The sequence below is a fragment of the Neopelma chrysocephalum genome, unplaced genomic scaffold, assembly GCF_003984885.1.
Source record: "Neopelma chrysocephalum unplaced genomic scaffold, ASM398488v2 Primary Assembly neopelma1_66, whole genome shotgun sequence".
Lineage (NCBI taxonomy): Eukaryota > Metazoa > Chordata > Aves > Passeriformes > Pipridae > Neopelma > Neopelma chrysocephalum.
The window spans coordinates 3,683,916-3,701,904 of NW_020897725.1; the positions used below are offsets into that span (position 1 = coordinate 3,683,916).

The 17,989-nt window shown below is 42.1% G+C and overlaps 1 protein-coding gene across 1 annotated transcript in view; it reads right to left on the reverse strand.

The window, feature by feature from the left end:
- The window catches only part of EXT1 (exostosin glycosyltransferase 1), a 176,521-nt gene that overhangs the window by 19,894 nt on the left and 138,638 nt on the right, over window positions 1–17,989 (reverse strand). The window contains exons 2-3 of the mRNA XM_027684386.1: window positions 4,901–4,994; window positions 2,161–2,268 (exon numbers count right to left, since the gene is read on the reverse strand). Of these exons, the coding sequence (XP_027540187.1) occupies window positions 2,161–2,268; window positions 4,901–4,994 (202 nt within the window). The remainder of the gene's footprint in view (window positions 1–2,160; window positions 2,269–4,900; window positions 4,995–17,989) is intronic.

The following is a 17,989-nucleotide window of genomic DNA, read 5'->3' on the forward strand; positions in this document are numbered from 1 at the left end:
TCTTAGAGACACTGCTAATCTAATGCTGAATTTGAGCTTATGAGAGACTTAGCACTGCAGCAAGGTGGAGCAGAAGAAAAAGGTCAGATTATTGAAGATGCTACTTTACATTCCTTTGCTACAGGCCCTTTAAGTAAAATATAGGTCTTTAGGTAAAATATTCCCTGCAAAACTAATATGGAAGATAGAAGTTGGAAATATGTTTTTCTAAGTGATCACATCGCTATTTGTGATGTGTCCCAATAAGCAGAGGGATAATGAACATTACCTGTACTGGCTGCATAGATGTGTATTAACCATACCCAGGAACATTATCAGCAGCAAAGACAAGATTAACGTCACTTCACAGTGGCACTACAGCATTTTATCAATAAACTTACAATTTCATTGCAATATGTGCAACCTTGTGTCTGTGTGTGTACGTGTGTAAGCAACAAATAAAATCAATACTCATTCCCAACTATACCTTTTGAAAGGGAAGGCTGCTCAGACTATGAAGGTTACTGCAAGAAGTTATGATTTTACACACCACACCATGTTTGTGAGTGCCAGCAAACACAGTGTCAAGGTTAAAAAAAGGCCTTGGTGTGGGCTCTGTTACAACAGCTGGAACGAAAAATCAGAGCTCCCATTTTAACTGCATTTGCCTATCAGTTTTAATCTACTTGTCCAGAAAGACAGGTGGACAAAATGATGTATTAATACTAATCTGGCATGATTACACTGGAATTATTAGAACCTTAATAAAAGGTCATTTCAGCAATGAGGAGGGGGGAGGGAAAAACCACCCTGCACAAATAAATGCAGAAAGGCTGGATTAAGCTCTCCCAGCGCTATGATGAGGAGAATATGCAAATAAAAACATCCGAGTTGCTCTCAAACAGGAAATGAAAAACTGTAACATAACAAAAACATTTCCCAGAGCAGACATTCAGGCCCTCTGCCAGCTCTTTAAAAACACTGTTAATAACGGTGCAGTAGCTGTTCAATATGGAAGCAGCTGTGAAGTGAACAAATGGCATGTTACCGGAAAGCACAAAGATCAGAAAATTATTATTATTTAAAGAGAGACATAATTTTGCTCAGAAAAATGTGCTGTCCACAGAAGCAAAAATCAAATGGCCTTTTTATATTTGTAGCTTGTATCACATTAAATAGAATAGGCAACACTTTGCAAGGCTTGCAAGGCCAGTTCTTCACAAATATTTACTTCTTGAGACAAGTTAAGAGGCATGAAATGAGATTTTCAAAGATACTTTGTTTTGGGGGTGCCATGGCACCTGTACCTTTGAGGGCTTCTCTCTGTGGATGACACTAAATTCAATGATAAATAAAACTCTTAGTGGCTATTTAGTGGTTATTTAGTGGTTATTCCACATCTTGTGGTACTCACCTTCATGCAGGGCAATGGAATTTTATCAAATGCTACTTTGGGGAAAACAGCTTTTCAAGAACTTCTCCTAACATCAACTTCTCCACATACTTTACAGAATATATATATATATATACTATAAAACCCACTAAGGTAGCTGAAAAAAAAAATAAACCTAGTGAATTTAAAACCAAAGTAGGTGCTGAAGGGAGCAGGGAATGTGTAACTTCTCAGCTCACTTTTGTTCTATGATCTCAAGATTAAGGAAAAGTGACATGAACACTGCTTCAGAAAGTAATGTTCCACATGTCAGAACAGGGACAGATGCAACTTCCCACCAAACTGTTACATGATAATTCCTGCCTGAGAAAATATCTGCTTTCCTGAGAATTCCCAGTGCTGTGGGACACCTGAGGATAAACTATTTCTGAAGGACTGGAGCAGAACCCGCCCTCAAATATTCTATCTTTCATCACAGCACCTGTACCATGACAGCTCTGCCTCAGATTGGCATCCAAGTGCTCCACACCAGAAGAGATTTCATGCTCTTTGCAAAAATAAAAGTTTAGGAGTGCATTTAAGAGTGTGGCCTGGTGCCTGCAATGACCTTCAGGTCAAAAAATGAATGATGTCATATTAAACGAGTTCACAGCCTGGTGTGACACAGACAATCCCTTCATGATAAAAATTCCTTTATAGTCCTGACCTTTTGGATCATCTTCCCTGTCCATTTAGATGGTGGCAGCAATAATCACCTGATCTGCTGAAGGCCGCGGTCTTTTCCTTACCTGTAATAACAATCTCTCATCGCCTATGATGGCAGCTTGGTTCCAATCAATCACTTCCGAGAACGGCAACTCCCATCCGTTGCTGAGCATGACTGGGACACAGGCGGCCTGCAGGGACACAGAGCAGGATGGTTACCTGAGGTTTTCACCAACACCATGACCCCTATTTTCTACACAAGCTCAGGAGAGGCAACACGGCAAAGAACACCAGAAGCCAGAATCCACAGGAGGGCAGCCCAAGGGATTATGGTTTTCCATTTTGTGCTTATTCATATGCACTGAAAGATGGGCTTTGCATGGAGAGTGGAGTTTGCAATCTGGTGCTTACACTGCCAGACAAGGGCAGAACTGTTAAATGCTGTAGATATAACACTGGAGAATTTAATAAAAAATCATGACCCCCCCCCATGCTGCTTTGTGAACCACTCAGCAGGGAGCAACTTCCCTAATTTTTATATTATGTTGCTATGCAACTCTACAGAAAATACAGGTCATATTTAATTCTAGAGCACCTTTCCCAGAAGGGAGGAGTGAATTCCCTATCCTTTATGATATCAACCCTCCAAACAGAGGCAACTGCACAAACATAACTCATCTGTCATCACCTGTCCACAAAAATAAGAATTGTTTTATGTCTTAAAACAAACAAAAAGCATACACATTTAATATCTATTTCATACCAGCATGATCTGTCTAACCTATTTAATCTTCTAAGAGTTGTACAAGTTCCTCTGTACAGGGAGTTTGTAAATACTTAGCACATAGGTCAGTATTTCCATAAACAAATGATCACTACTAGGTTCTGGTCAGCTCAATCACAAGGTAAGATCCAAACCAAAAACCTCCTAATGTGATGAAAGAAACTAGTACCAGAGGATTTGTATCAAGCCTGTGCTCTGGTTCAGTTTCTTTTGGATCAAGCTAAGCTTAAGAGCCCTGAGTTTGGTCCAGACCTTCCCTTATCTCTCAAAAGACTGCTGTACCTTCCTTGGTAACATGTATCACACCCAGCATCTTAGACTAGTCAAGTCTGCATTACAGGGGTGCTTATCATGTGTAAAGAACTGTGACCTTCTGTAAGGAAATTACATCAGTGCATGAAAAAAGCCAACCAGAAAACACTTAGCAATGTGTTTTCATATTTAAAACATTCCACTAATGTGGATCAGGCATGTGTTCAGCATGCCCTGGATACAGACAGAAATTGGGAATCCATCATAATTGGTGAATACTGCTGGTAGCCTGTAAGGAAAATCCTTGGTGCATGCATTTTATCATTGAGCTGGAGCCTCCAATTTCTGTACAGTGAGGTATGGTCCCTGTTTTCTCCTCCTGAGATGATGTATCTAACAGAAGCTGCATGACTTCTGGGACTAGATGAGAGAAGAGCTGAGCAGTGCTCTTCTGAAAGATCTGAAGTGACACGTCATCCCATATAAGCCAGTCTCACTTCTTCCTCCAGAGACTGGAGAGGGAATAGCTCTTTGCAGGCTATAAATCTCCTCCTGAGTAGGAAAAAGAGGTAAGTGACAGTCCCGAACTTGGATCCCAAACCTGATAGTAGGTGCTGGCTTCAGTGGTTAAACCTAAGCGTCCAGAGCACCCATGGTACCCAAGAAACCTATCAAAGGCTGGAAGATATGATACAGGATCTACTGGAGACCTTCTGGAGAAGCAGCAGAAATCCAGAAAGTTTTCTGGAAGTTACCTTTCTGGGCTTCTAAAATGACATCATATACCTGCATTTAGGTAGCTGAATCCTGCTCTGCATTGCAGTAAACAGTATTATTAGAGAGTATGCCTGGGACATTTTGTGGTTAACGAAGAAAAGGGATGTGATGACAGCTTTACTGTCAATGCTGGGATACTTCCCAAATGGCAGAACTCCCAGAGGCAGGACCCTGTAAGGTGCCTTCTTTAGTCATATTTGCTGTCTCACTAAAACCAAGAAGTGCCTCAGCATCTCCTTCTCTCTACTTCAGCCCCCATGGCAATCCAGATGCCAGTCCTAGATGCAACCATGCTCTGTTTGGTTGACTGAAGATCCAGGATCCTAGGCTGAGCTGATTCTTGCCAAGAAGAAAAGTCACACTACCTGCAGTTGGAGTAGGCCAGTGTCAGGCTTGATCACTGTGCTGCCAGGCACACTGTCACAGTGACTCCAGAACCCTTTGGCATTTGGCCCACAGCAAAAAAGGGAGACCACTAACCAAAATGTTTTTAAAAGTTGAAGGGGATTTATGTGCACTCCCTGAGATCAGCCTATATCCACCTTCATGTGAAGCTTCCATCTGCAGCTTTACCCCCTCCAGGCCACCTTCTGCATGTTCAGTAAGTACTATCTCAAAATGGGCAAGGCATAAGCAGGTCTGTTTTGGCATAAGTGAAAGCAAAAAGCTATTTTTGCTGCCCTGGGGCTTACTTGTAAAGGCCAGTGTCTCCCACGGGAAGTCTCACAGCTTGATAAAATACTGCTCGAAACCGGTCCAACCTCTCAGTCTCACCACATCCAGGGATACCCTTTTCCTGGAGGTAAGGCAATTCAACCTTCAGATGAGCTCAGTGCTCAGACCCTCCTGGGAAGAAGCTGCCAATTGCTCCAGAAGTATGAATAGAGGCTTTTGCAAAGTGGATTACTGTCCACCAGGGAAATGAAACACATTTCCCTCCTCCCCACCTCCTTGCTATTGCACAGTGAATTTCAGCCAGTGTAGCTATTGCTTTAAGCTGCAGCTCTTACCTGCAAGGCTTCCAGAAACCTAAAAGAGCCAAGCCTGCGGCCACGGGGAACCAGACAGAAAGTGGCATTGTGCAGCATTTCACGGTAATCATACCTAACAAGAACAGGGGAGAAAAGAGAAAATTCAATTAGTGGTGAGTCCTAGAGTAACTGGGCATGAAAATGCAAACAGCTGCTGAAACAGACACATCTGGATAAAATCATCCCCAACCAAGACTGCTCACCACCAGGTTAACTAGCTCCATCCCTGCATGTGTGTCAGCCATCACCCCGGCTCCTTTTTGTTCATCCTCAGGAGCAATCACCAAGGGAGAGAGTTGGGGAGACTGGTAATGAAACCGATAAGGAAGGAAATAATTTTGCCTTTGCAATAATGAGCCATTTCTATATAAACAGCCTTGCATGACTTCTAACAACAAACATTAAATGTTTTGATACCTAAAGCGTTGTTGTGGCACTTCTGTGACCCTGATTTCTATTCAGATTTAGTCAAAGCCATGCAGAACTGTGTTCATGGCTGCACAAGAGGTTTGTACAAAGCAAAAAAATTTCAAACTATGCCAAAGAAATCTTCCCTTATCAAGCAGGCATTAAAAAAGGCATGGGAGTTTACAATGAGTCACTTGGTGGTTATTGTTAAGAGTGGTGAGAGGGATAAAATTTTGGCAATTAACCACATGGTTGCAATGACTCCTTCTCCTCTGAATGAAAGTGCTCATAGACACTTTTGGGTTTTTTTTTTTCAATTCCATCAATCACCGCAAAACCATTCACAAAAAACACACATCAAATCCTAACAGTTTCCAGGCTGTTATTAGCTAATTGTACTTCTGGCAAACCCATGGAACTGTGAATGGCATCGACCTCATCTGAGTCAAAAGGATCCAGACTGAACACCCTCTGTTCTCCAGAAGGTCCTGGACCCTGCAGATAGATGTTATTTTGACAGCAACTTGCAGCACTGAAATTTTCTAATACTAATAATGTCATTTTACCATGGCCTGCAGGCAGAACAGGTTTTTTCTACACGTGTCTATGTGTATGTATATACATACATACATGATTATATTCTATATACAAAGAAGTTGGGATCTCCATTTGTATTCTCACACAGGCCAGACAGATGGGAGTAAGCCAATTTTCAATTATAAGCTCTGTCTTTAGGAAGAGACATCTTGCAAAGGCCCATTTGCTTAAACAAGCGTGTATAGCTAATTTGCACAAGAAAAGGTCACTGTGAATGGATTAAGATTATCTCCACTGAGAGTAAAATAAAAACCTTCATTGCATTAATTAAAACTACAAAACGGACTTCAAAGTCCCTTTTTATTTTTTAAATTCTATCTCAACTTTGGTTAAAAAACATATATACATATTCCATCTGAGTGTCTGAGTGGCAATTTCTTTTTCTCTGTGTGGGATAGAGATTGGCAGCCATGTCCCAGCTCACCAGACAAAGCACACAGGCAAAAATATTAGGAAACTGGAATACCAAAATAAAAAAAAAAAAGTTGCCATTTTTAAGCATTCCTTTTTTTACATATTGAGTGGTCTGAGGCTCATTGCTTTTGCTGTATATTGTATGACAGAAAATGTTAATAAATACCAAAAATAGAATACCCCGTAAGGCTAGAATACACCAGTCAGAAGTTCCCCATCATTAGCTTGCTAAAAATGTAAAATCCTATTAATATCCCAGAATGCAGTATTATCCACGAAACATTGATGGCAAAACCAGAACACAAAGAAATGCAGAGAGCAAGGCCACTGCGAGTCCTCCATATCCCAGGGACATCCTATATTGGGCACCTTTTCTTTCATATCTAACTTGCTGATATTAGGATATACAAAAGGAAAAAAAGGAAAAGGATTTTGTTGACCATTTTCCACCTGGAAAACAGTTAGCATATTGCTCCCATTTGTGCCTTTTAAAACTTAAGATGTGATTTATTGCTGAGCTGTGTACTAGCACAGTTCATGGTCATCAAGCAATTTATCTACATCATACGAACACAGAAAGCCTCATCCTAACCTTGATGTATTGGCACAAAATTTCCCAAAAATTTACTCACTTCAGGGAGAACCCACAAATACAAAAGGAGCACATCCAGACTAAAGCAATATCCATCAAGAGCTGCTGCAGTGAATGAACCACACCAGAGATTCTTCTATTGAACAAATTTCCCTGCAATTTCAACCAAAATGCCTTAAGGTGACTCAACAGGATCTTTGAGCGCAGTGATAAGGGATCAATTTTCAGTTTAATCCCCTCAAAGACAACTCCAAGATCAAGCATCTATTTGAAATCCATGAACACAATGGTGCTACTTTTACTCCTACTAGTTCATGGGTAGTGTGCAAAGCAACGGAGGCACCCTGCCTTAGGTGGAAGACAGAAGATGGACCAGTATGTTTACATATTAATTTGGAAACACCTTTTACACAACACATGTAGCCAGCCACAAATACAAAACCATCTCTGTCAAGTTGCAAGCACTTGACAGAGTGTAATTTGAAGCATCGCTTCTGGAGGAAATAATTTACATGTACCAAACAGCATCTCAGAGTAGAGCTTGCAGCAGAGAGCGTTTCATATTTTTCTCAGACTGCCAGGCAGCATTTGGAGGAGACCTTGGCCACAAAAATGTCACCAGGTAAATGAAACTCCAGCCCACAGGCCATGGCGGGGACAGAAAGTGTCAGGGCAACTTTCAGTTTCAGACTTCTTCCCATTTGGCTCAGTAGGAACCACACACACAACAGGAGGTTTGAGTTTTGCCAGGCTTTTGTCAGGGAGAGAAAATTGTTTATGTGTGATTGGCAATTTTTTCCACATAGAAAGCAAACAGCATACACCTAGAAGCATCTCTGCATTTCCCTTAACTCTGACTTCAAATACTTTCAATGAAGTCAGTGAGATAATCTCTATGATTAAAGGTAGATATCAGAGTTAAATCTTTGCTGGACTTGAAATTTCTCCTTCACTTGTCCAGGAGAGAAAACAGAGCTGGCACAGACTTCCAGGAACACCCTCTCATCTAGAGTACTGACACTGTACATTAAGCACTGACCTGGCAGCTACTGCAAATACCAGTATCACATCAGCAACAGGCTTGATTTCCCCACCATCTCCACTGACTAACCTCAACAAGACCTTAGGGAGGCAATGAAGTATTATAACCCCACTCGCAACTGGTGAAGGGGCCTTAAGCTATAGAGAAAATAGTCAAGTGTTTAGAGGAGGTTCTTGCAGAGCCTCCTCTTATTCTTCTCCCCTGGCAATGGAGGTTAGATCTGTTTTCCGAACTACTTATTTCCATTAGCTGGTAACATCTGAAGATGGGAGGGACATTTGTTACAGTCTTCCAGCTTGCATTGCTGTGGTGTGGGGACAGCTCTGCATTACCTGCCCATCCAGACACTCTGGTTTTACTCAGTCACGGAGCTTTTGCAGGGTGAGGAATCAGAAAAAAGGCCAGCACCACAGAGCACTGCACAGGCAGCCAGCCGGACACTTCTTCCTTTCTTGTGCTGCTTCAGTATTGCAGTACTTTGGCCACTTTCCCTTCCTTTTGGCAGCTAATCTTCCCAAGCATTTAGTGTAGAAAAGCTTTGAGAGGAGCTTTTGAGAGGAGTTCTCTGCTTTGCTCAGAGGGTATTTATTTCCAGAAAGCTCCAGGTTTCCACATTAGAAGACTGTGGGGAGTGGGGGCACATGCTTATTGCTCATATATTCCTGATTCCTTCATTCTGCACACTTGCACAGAGGTAACATTTTACTGCTAATTTTAGGGTCGGTTTGGCCTGGGTCTCAGCTGCAGCATTCAAAGATGTTAAAATCCAAAATGCATACGCCTTCAAAATGACAGTTGGGTCTTCAAAACTAAAATAGCTACAGATTTAACCCAAAGCTGGCATCCCTCTGCAAGTATCAGCATCATGCTTTACTAACTTTCAGGCTTCCTTTTGTAATGATTAAGTGTACCTTGTTCACAGCTAATACCTTTATAGGCAGCATAAAAGAATCGCTCTATTTGTAATCAATTCTAATTTATTCACAACTTAATTGAATTATCCCCTCCCTGTTACCACCCATAGTTGAGAAAACATGTTCGGCCCCATCTATCACACAGGTGTAAACACTGCAATGCTGTGTGGGCAATTATCTGAAGGAGAAACACTGCTCAGCCAAATGCTCTTACCACTTTAACTTCTTGATCCAACACATAGCTTCTGTCTTTCCCCATCCCCCCTCTTTTTTTTCCCCCTTCTGATGTGCCGACCTTGTCAATCAGCACATGGATTAGAGGGCTGCTTGGGATTCCCGGTTCTCCATTATCCCAAGCAGCCCGGGCAGGCTGCAGAGGCTCTGCAGTGACTAATCAGCCATGCCATACATTCCTTCTTATGGCTTAAGCATTTCCCCATGTCTCTACACTTCAGAGATTATAAACTAGCCTGGGAAACATTTTCATTACCAATTTTAATATAAACTATTTTTTTTGAAAGCCACATCGTCATCACTGTTGATTGAAGAGAGGTCTAAAGAGAAGTTGGCTGTTTAGACCAGCAGATATGTCCAGATGCAATGATTATCATACTTTATCCAGCTCTATGCCACTTGTCACGTAGGGTCCATCTATTCTTATCTAATCCTCTGAACACAGATATGGGATACCATCACCATTCCCTTTTCATAGATAGAAAACTTGAGATACAGATAACTGGTGGCTTTTCCAGCAGCTAAGCAGACCTTGGGCATCCTAGCCCCAGCATCCTAACCTGTCTCCTTCCTCTCTGGTGATGCAGCATTCACTGAAAACTAGCTGCATATTATGGCTATCAAAATTCAGATGGAAATACAGGAGCAGAACCCAAGCCAAATACAACAGGTTTAACCCAAATCAAATGCAATGGGTTTAACTCAGCAGTACGTATTTTGACACACATAATGCCACACATAATCCATCTTTTGGAAGATGCTGGACCTCCTCTTTGGCAGGGATTATCAGCACATACCGCTGTAGATGTCAAATGTGACTAGAGCTGTTTTTAAATTTCCCGAGCCAAAAAACTGTAATGGCACTTAACCAACTATGTCTAGGGCTTCCTCCCTGAATCTGTAAGCCCACAAACACACACTGCATCTTCCAGAAGTCTCTGCATCAGTTCAAGAGCTACAACAAAGACAGATATTAAACACCTATAACCTGAGGGTAAATGGTGGAGTGTTTCCCAGTTTTCCAGTATATTCGGTTTCAGCCATTAACCAACTGGCCATTTTTCCATGTGTGAATGCTTAATGCAGATGGCTCTGAACTACTGGCTGGAGAGCCTGAGAAGAAACCCACTCAGTCACATGGAGTGTCTCGTTGCTTGGTTTCCATTAAGGTATGTTGGGTTTTAAATAAACTGTCAAGTAAAACTTGGCACTGAAAACAACAAGTGAGTAACTGCCTTTGTAGAAGAGCTGACAGCTCAGCTGTGTGTCAGATAGATAGCTGCCCAAGACTGAGCTCGGAAGGCTAACGCATCCTACTTGGAAGGGTGCCGTCACTGGGAACTGCTTGCTTTTGGATTTACGGCTGCACAAGGCTTTGGGGTGATCTTAATGCTGGTTAACTGGCTACTGGCTGCCAGTTCATCTCCCGCTCCGCAAGCACTGGTTCTGGAATTAGAAAGTTTGGAGGTGCAAAAACATAATTGGAAAACTTTTTTTCCCTGTTTAAAGGGCTAATTGATTTCACAGGTGTTTAATTATCATTTGCTGTGAGATAATACCTTGTAGTGCCATAAAAAATGGATTTAATTTTCGAGTGCTTGCAAAACCATTGCCAAAGCCAAGTTAGAGCGAAAGCTAGATAATTATTCTATAAATCAAACACACTGCCTCCTTTCTTTGAAATTTTTAATACTTGGCTATAATGATATCTGACGACCTTGAAACTAACATAAAAAGGATTTTCTTGCCAAGTGCTGAAAGGCAGCCATTGGAGTATTTCTTTCAGCCTAGCTCATTACCGCAGCCGCTGCCACGACGCTGCCCTGCCTGCAGGACTCCAAGGGATGCTACAGTCTAAGTGCAGCGGCAGCGTGTGTGAACAGCGACTTCGGAACACAGGTAACAGCCGAGTATGGCCATGAGCCCAACCTGAAAATTCTGCACAGTTCTACTAGGAAATTAAATGCAATGGAAATTAAACTCTGCAAACATGCAGCAATTAACAGCAAAGCGCAACTGTTTTCTCCTTTCCATGCCAGCATCTTCCTTTAGTTCGGAAGGTTGGATTAATAAAGAAAAACAGGGAAGTAGACTTTTCATTTTAATGGACTACTAGGGGAACTTTAAAATAAAGTTAAGATGGACAGTAAACGTTAAAACTGAAGTCATCTTTAAAGTCTTCAGTGGCATCACCATTGGATTCAGTTCACTTCAATATTATGAACAGAAATATTTGGATACACAAGCCGTTAAAGTCAATGTGCATTCTAACAAATAAAAATGCTCTAAAGATTTTTGTCTAAATATTTACACATAATGTCCTGTAAATCTATATGGTGCATGCAAAGCATGCACAACATTTGGCTTGCCAAATACTATCCAACTGGCTCTCAGTGTGGGGGCTACACCACTTAGAACAAGTAGTCTGACACAGTAGCAAATGTGGTCTCACCAGCATAATTTGATATTTAAAGATAACTGCTTATTTATCAAGTGTGGTAGAGAGGGTTTGTAAGCGGCATGTCAGAGGCAAACCTCTCTAGGCAGCGTTACGCCCGTTACCAGCAACCTGTTAATGGCACCGTGCAGCGCTTCTTTTAAAACCAAACACTGGCTCCTAGGCTTTGAAGTCCTCTAAGAGCGCCTGTTTCACCGCAGCACCTTGCTGTGCTGGCAGCAAGAAAACTCACATCATGCCTGTGCAAGAAAAGTCCATAGAAAAGCATATGCACTGCTCGTTTGTACCTTGTGAGGAATGTAAATGCAGCACCACGTATGGTGAATTCAATACCCTCCGGCTCGCGGGAAAGCAGTGAAGATGATGATGCTTGCACAAGCAAATGCATGCACAGGAACACACCCACACAGCCACACGGTAAAATTTTACCTGGACCCACTTCCCCTGCCACGCCCTCTGAAGTATAAAAACATGTATGAATTCTCTTCGTCTGAAATGTGCCCATATGGCACTTATTGACCATCAAGGTGCTGGACCCTTACAAGGTAAAGATAAGACCAACCTGTTAAGATGATCCAGTGACTCAGGTAGGCTCTTTCTAACAGGATTCTTCTAAAAATAAATTATACTAGCACTCTGCATCATTATGGTGTCTCTACCTTGCCATTTTCTGGAGATCACAAACTCCTTTTTGAATATTTTAATATAAAGAACCTCAGCCTGCTGGCAGGAGAACAAAGCAGCACCTCCATTTCACTGATGAGGAAACTGCCATGCAACCTGAACTTGGGCTTTATATACTCAGCTTTGTTCCTCAGTATTCTGCATAGAAAAATGCAGGAGTAAGTCAAAAGTAGTATCTAACTCTTGGCAGTCCGCTTTGGTATTTCAACAGGGAACTAATATTCTGGGCTGCATCAAAAGAGGTGTGACCAGCAGGTTAAGGGAGGTGATTCTCCCCCTCTACTCTGCTTCGGTGAGACTGCATCTGGAGTACCATGTCCAGCTCTGTGGTCCCCAACACAAGAAAGACATGGACCTGTTGTAGCAGGTACAGAGAAAGCCACGGAGACAATCAGCTGGAACACGTCTCCTATGAAGACAGGCTGAGAGAGCTGGGATTCAGCTTGAAGAGGAGATGGCTCTGGGGAGTCCTTATTGTGGCCTTTCAATATATAAAGGGGGCTTATATGAAAGATGGAAAGAGACTTTTTACCACATCCTGTAGTGACAGGACAAGAGTAATACTTTTAAATTAAAAGTGAATAGATTTTCATTGGACTAAGGAAGATTTTTTTCTACTGTGAGGGTAGTGAGGCACTAGAACAGGTTGTCCAGAGACACTGTGGATGCCCCAACTCTGGAAGTGTTCAAGGTCAGGCTGGACAGGGCTCTGAGCAACTTGATCTAGTGGAAGATGTCCCTGCCCATCGCAGGGGGGCTGGACTAGATGATCTTTAAAGATTCCCTCCAACCCAAATCATTCTGTAATTCTATGATTTGGGGCTATTATATTCTGTCCTTCACAGAGTGACTTTGTTTGGACTTTAGCCTTCTTCAAGTAGTGAAGCAGTGTCAAACACTAGTCCTAAATAGCCCCATCTGATCCCATTAACCAAACTCACATGCTGTGACAGTCCAGCAGTGAACATCTTTGGGGTAATTTCCCACTGCAAAGACAATTTTCTTATCGATTCATTCTCTAACATAGAAAAATAAAGAAACAACCTACTACTAGAATTTCAGTTATTAAAGCATCAGTTTGGATTAAAGACCCAAACAAAGAAAAATCTATACTGCATTTTCTGAACAAAGAAACAAACTTTAGTTCATCTGCCACCCACTCTAATTTTGAGATTACAGGACATACCTGAAAGCCTCAGCATGAAGAGAAATAAAAGACTTATTGTGAGATCTCTCACCTGTCAACACACCTGTTGGCTCTGAAGCTGATGATTCCCTCCTGCCTGTCAAAAAAAATAAAAGGCCTCCAAATCTTTCTTAATTATTTTTAAATAGCTCTTTACTGAAAACTTGAGGTTAAAAAATGCTGAAGAGGATCAGTTTTCCAGAGTATCATGCTTCAGTATCTACGGTTACTGAATGTTTTAACTAACACAGAAAGAGAAAAGGTTCATTACAAGCCCTGGATGGTAAAAAATGAAAAAATCAGTGCTCTGCACCCATTTTTGCCACAGTCCAATAACTGGATCCTGCAGAGTCCAGAGGACTCTAGCATAAACAACACCATCCTCTCCATTAAGCTGCCTGTAGGACTGGGGCTTCAGCAGAATAGTAGAGAAAGTACAACCCCCCGAAGATCAAATTAGAAGGGGTTATTGTTTCTATTCTTGCTGTGAATGTCTGGCTGAGCTCTTTACCAAACGATTTAGAATAGTCCTTATGAAGCTTATCATTTTCTATTCAGCTCCACAGATTTTCCCATTACGGCTATCGAGCTCCTAAGTGGCTTGTTGGCATCTTTAAAAGTTATAGTCCTCCAGACACAACATCTAAAAATGGAAAGCAAAGATGATGTGCAGTACTGGCTCTAATTATGCAGGAGTTCATTTCTATGAATGACTGGATTTGTTTCCAAAAAAACAAAGAGGGACTTTGCACAGGAACTGCTGGCAGAGCCCCATGTTGTCTAGGCACACTGACCCAAAATGTGACCACGCTTGGAGGAAAAATTAGTTCAGCAAATCCATGGAACAACTTTGAGTGAAATAGAGAAGTGATTTATTTATTCATACAAGGTCAGCTGCAGCTAGTGCCCAGGAGTGGTAACACCACAACACATCTAGACACTTCAATATTCTGGTAAGATTGTCAGTTCTTATATTTGCCTTCATCTCAGGATCTCCAAGTATATTCTCTCTCCTTTCTATAAATGAGACAAAGCTACCCCAAAAATAGGATTAGGATACAAAATGGAGAGGGGGAAACAACCCTCGTTCTGTGTATTTTGATTTTATTGCACTGAAGTTCAGGGTGAAATTCCAGCACTGTTTACAGTCCAGGGTGGTTTCCACTGACTGACAGCAGGTGCTGATCTTCAAGACTTAATGAGGACTAATTTCTGCAATAAAGCAGAGCAGGAGTGTGAACTGTGGAAAGGGAGGAAACTCCACATTTTTTTCCCCTATTGCAGCCAACAGTAAGTATTAAAATAATTTTCATTTTCTAAGAGAGAGAAAAGAGGATATAGAAGGAAAAATGCACTGAAAAATGTTTTTTGGTGATGCCTCCTATTTCCAGTCTCAGCTTTGTTAACATAAAGCTACATCAGGCCACACCATGTACAGTTTGAGAACCAGAACTGTGCTTCACTGAGTGGCCAAGTAAAATGAAATCTGTCACACCAGAGATCTGCTCCTTCTCTGTGCTTGCTCACTTCTGCTGACAACAGTAAAATCCAAGTTTTCTACTATTTGTTCTTCTCAGCAAAAAAGGTATCTATAACAAGTGCATGGCTCCTCTTCATCTCTGCATCACCAGGTCCCCTTTGGAGCCAGACTCTCCTCCTGAGCCAGAGGGAAGTCACATACCATTAAGTGTAAATTAGAATTGCAGATGACTTTTGTTAGGCATTTTTTACCTTTCATAGGGTTGTTCAGGCAACTCCAGTGGTCTTCAGCTAATGTTGCACCAGATCAGAGTATTATATTCTGTAATGCTGGAGAGTTATCCACTTTTGACAGGACAAGGGGTAATGGTTTCAAACTGAAAGAGGGTAAGTTTAGACTGTATATAAGGAAGAAATTTTTTACACTGAGGGTGCTGAGACACTGGAACAGGTTGCCCAGAGAAGCTGAGAATGCCCTGTCATTGGAAGTGTTCAAGGTCATATTGGTTGGAGTTCTGAGCAACCTGATCTACTGAAAGATATCCCTGTCCACAGGAGAGAATTGGACTAGATGATCTTCTAAGGTCCAACCCAAATCTTCCTATGGTTCTATGATTCCCCACTGTGGCATGTGGGACTCTTAGGCCCCAGCCTGAGCATGCAAAATCACTGTCCAAAAAACCCCAGAAGCACGTTTGCGTCCATGCATACTTACATGCACACACTTCTGTACTATTTACAAAGGACTCTCATCTGGAAACCACTGATGCATGTGCTTAGCCTTCTTCTCCTGCCTGACCCTGCCCTGACACACGAAGAACCTCACATGCAATTTTCACAAAATTACTTTTTCAAAAATCAAGGCCAATTTTGAGAACAATGTTAGAGGAATAACCAACCAAAGCAAACTGAAAACCTTGTTTTGAAGGAGATTCTTCTCAAGCACGCAAAGTGAGACTTGAAAACCAGTATGCAAAGGTTAAGCGCCAAGCACTACCCAAACCAGACCATTTTGTAACTCTGAGTGCCTCTTTTCATTCTGCTCCTAAGAGTCCCAAGGAAACCACAAACCTGCTGATGGTGAATGCCTGACTGCTCACATCTGTACCCCTAATACCTCACCACAGTGTCAGGCATCTGAGCTATGTTGGGCCCAAGCCTAAGAGATGCAGATGGTGTTTCTCAGTCCCAACTGATGCCCACTCCTGCTCCTGGTGCTCAGCACCGCTCATAATCACATTTCCCTTTTTTTGCATGCCTGCCCTGCTGGGCAGTGTTTGCCTGAATGGGCTACGTCTGTTTTCAAGCTAATAAATTATTTACATAAACTATTCAGGCATAGCAGCAAAGATATAAAACATTTATCAACAAAGGGAAGGGACTAGTTTGTCATTTTAAAATAATTATGTTTCTTTAAAGAAACCAACAAATTCAGTTGTCTCAGAATTACTTACTAGCGTGCGCAGACTTGAAAGGACTCTCTCTTTTGCAGGGAGTAGTCTCCACTCCAAATAAAGCTTTAACCATGAGAAATTTTGTATCTCAGCAAGGAAATCTAAAGCTTGCAGGTTTTGTAGCCAGAACCTTAATGAGAAGCACAGGTCAGGTTTGGCATATCTTGGCATCTTCTCCTATGATCTGCGAAATACTGGAACACCCCAATGAGCTGTGGAGTTGCAGGGCAGGGAACTCCCAAGTGTGTTTGCAACTCTGTAGTCAGTAGATGAAGGACACCTACAGAAACTTACACACCTGGGAGCAGTTCTACCAGCCCCAGCCCCGGGACACTGCCAGACACCTCCTCCAACCCCACTGGGAAGCGTGCAGGGCCAGAATGACACTGCCTGGCCAAAAAAGCCCTCTGCTCTCTCCCTCCTACCTGCCCTGCCCTGCCCTTTTATACCTCCTCCAGCAGTGAAGGCACAAGGACAAATGGAAAGGGAAAGGCATCAGCATGCAAGTGCTCAGAGAGACCTATGATCTGGTGCACTTAGCAGATTGCAAAGGAAAACATGACTGTCCCGACAAAAGGGTTTACAAGAGGATGCCAGCAATGATGAGATTAGTCAGAGGAATAACAGCTCCTTGGCCAAATGCTAACAGCCAACAGATGGAGGGGAATGATGTTGACTGTAAGAGAGGCCATGAAATGACGCAGTGCAACATGCTAGTGGACTGCTTTTTTATACAGGTGTGTTAATTTGGTATTAGGTTTAAAATATATTATTTTTGAAATTACAGTGATATGCACAGAGCAGATAAAAAGACATCTGTAAAAGAGGCCTATCAGGGTAACTGCACTTTCCTCCTACCTCTTAAAAACAGTAACTGCAGCACCCTGTGCTAGTGGGAGAACAGGCTGCAAAGTTCCCAGCTGAGTCTGGGTTTTGTGTGCCTTGTCCCCAAGGGGTATAAATGAGACCGTGAGCTCTCCCTGCAAACTTCTGAGCAGCTGTTCTCCCCCAGCTCCCTCTCTCAGACTCCAGATGGGCTGTGATACAGGCATTTTCCTACAGCAGTGCCTCAAATCACGTGTTAGATGTGTCAGCTATTTCTGCCAACATCGGAGACTAAAAAGGTGCAAACCTGGAGCAGGTTTTTTGGAGCATCCTCATGAAGCACAGACATCTTTTACATATTGTTTAAGAGACTATAAAATGCAGTAAACCAAAATCCTCTGTAATGCTTGGCATCTGAAAAAAAGACTTTTTACCTAAGAAAGGAGCAATTGTGTAAAGGATTAGAGGGTCATCATGAACAAACAGCTCAAGGCTGTTATGGAAGAGCAAATGAATCCTTAGACACATCAGCCATGTACACACCGAGAAGAAATTGTCCCTTTGTACCTGGAGTCAGTGAGGCAGACACCAGAAAACACGCTGTACTAATATCCCCACATTTTATAAAGCTGTTGAATAATTGAAGACAGAGAAAAGGGACAGAGAAGTTATTTAAGGGACTGTAGTAAATATCTTTCTGAGAGAGACTGAAAGACCTCAGCTTGTTCAGCTTATCAGAGAGAAGAGGAAGAAGCAGCTTGATTACAGCACGTAAGTGGCT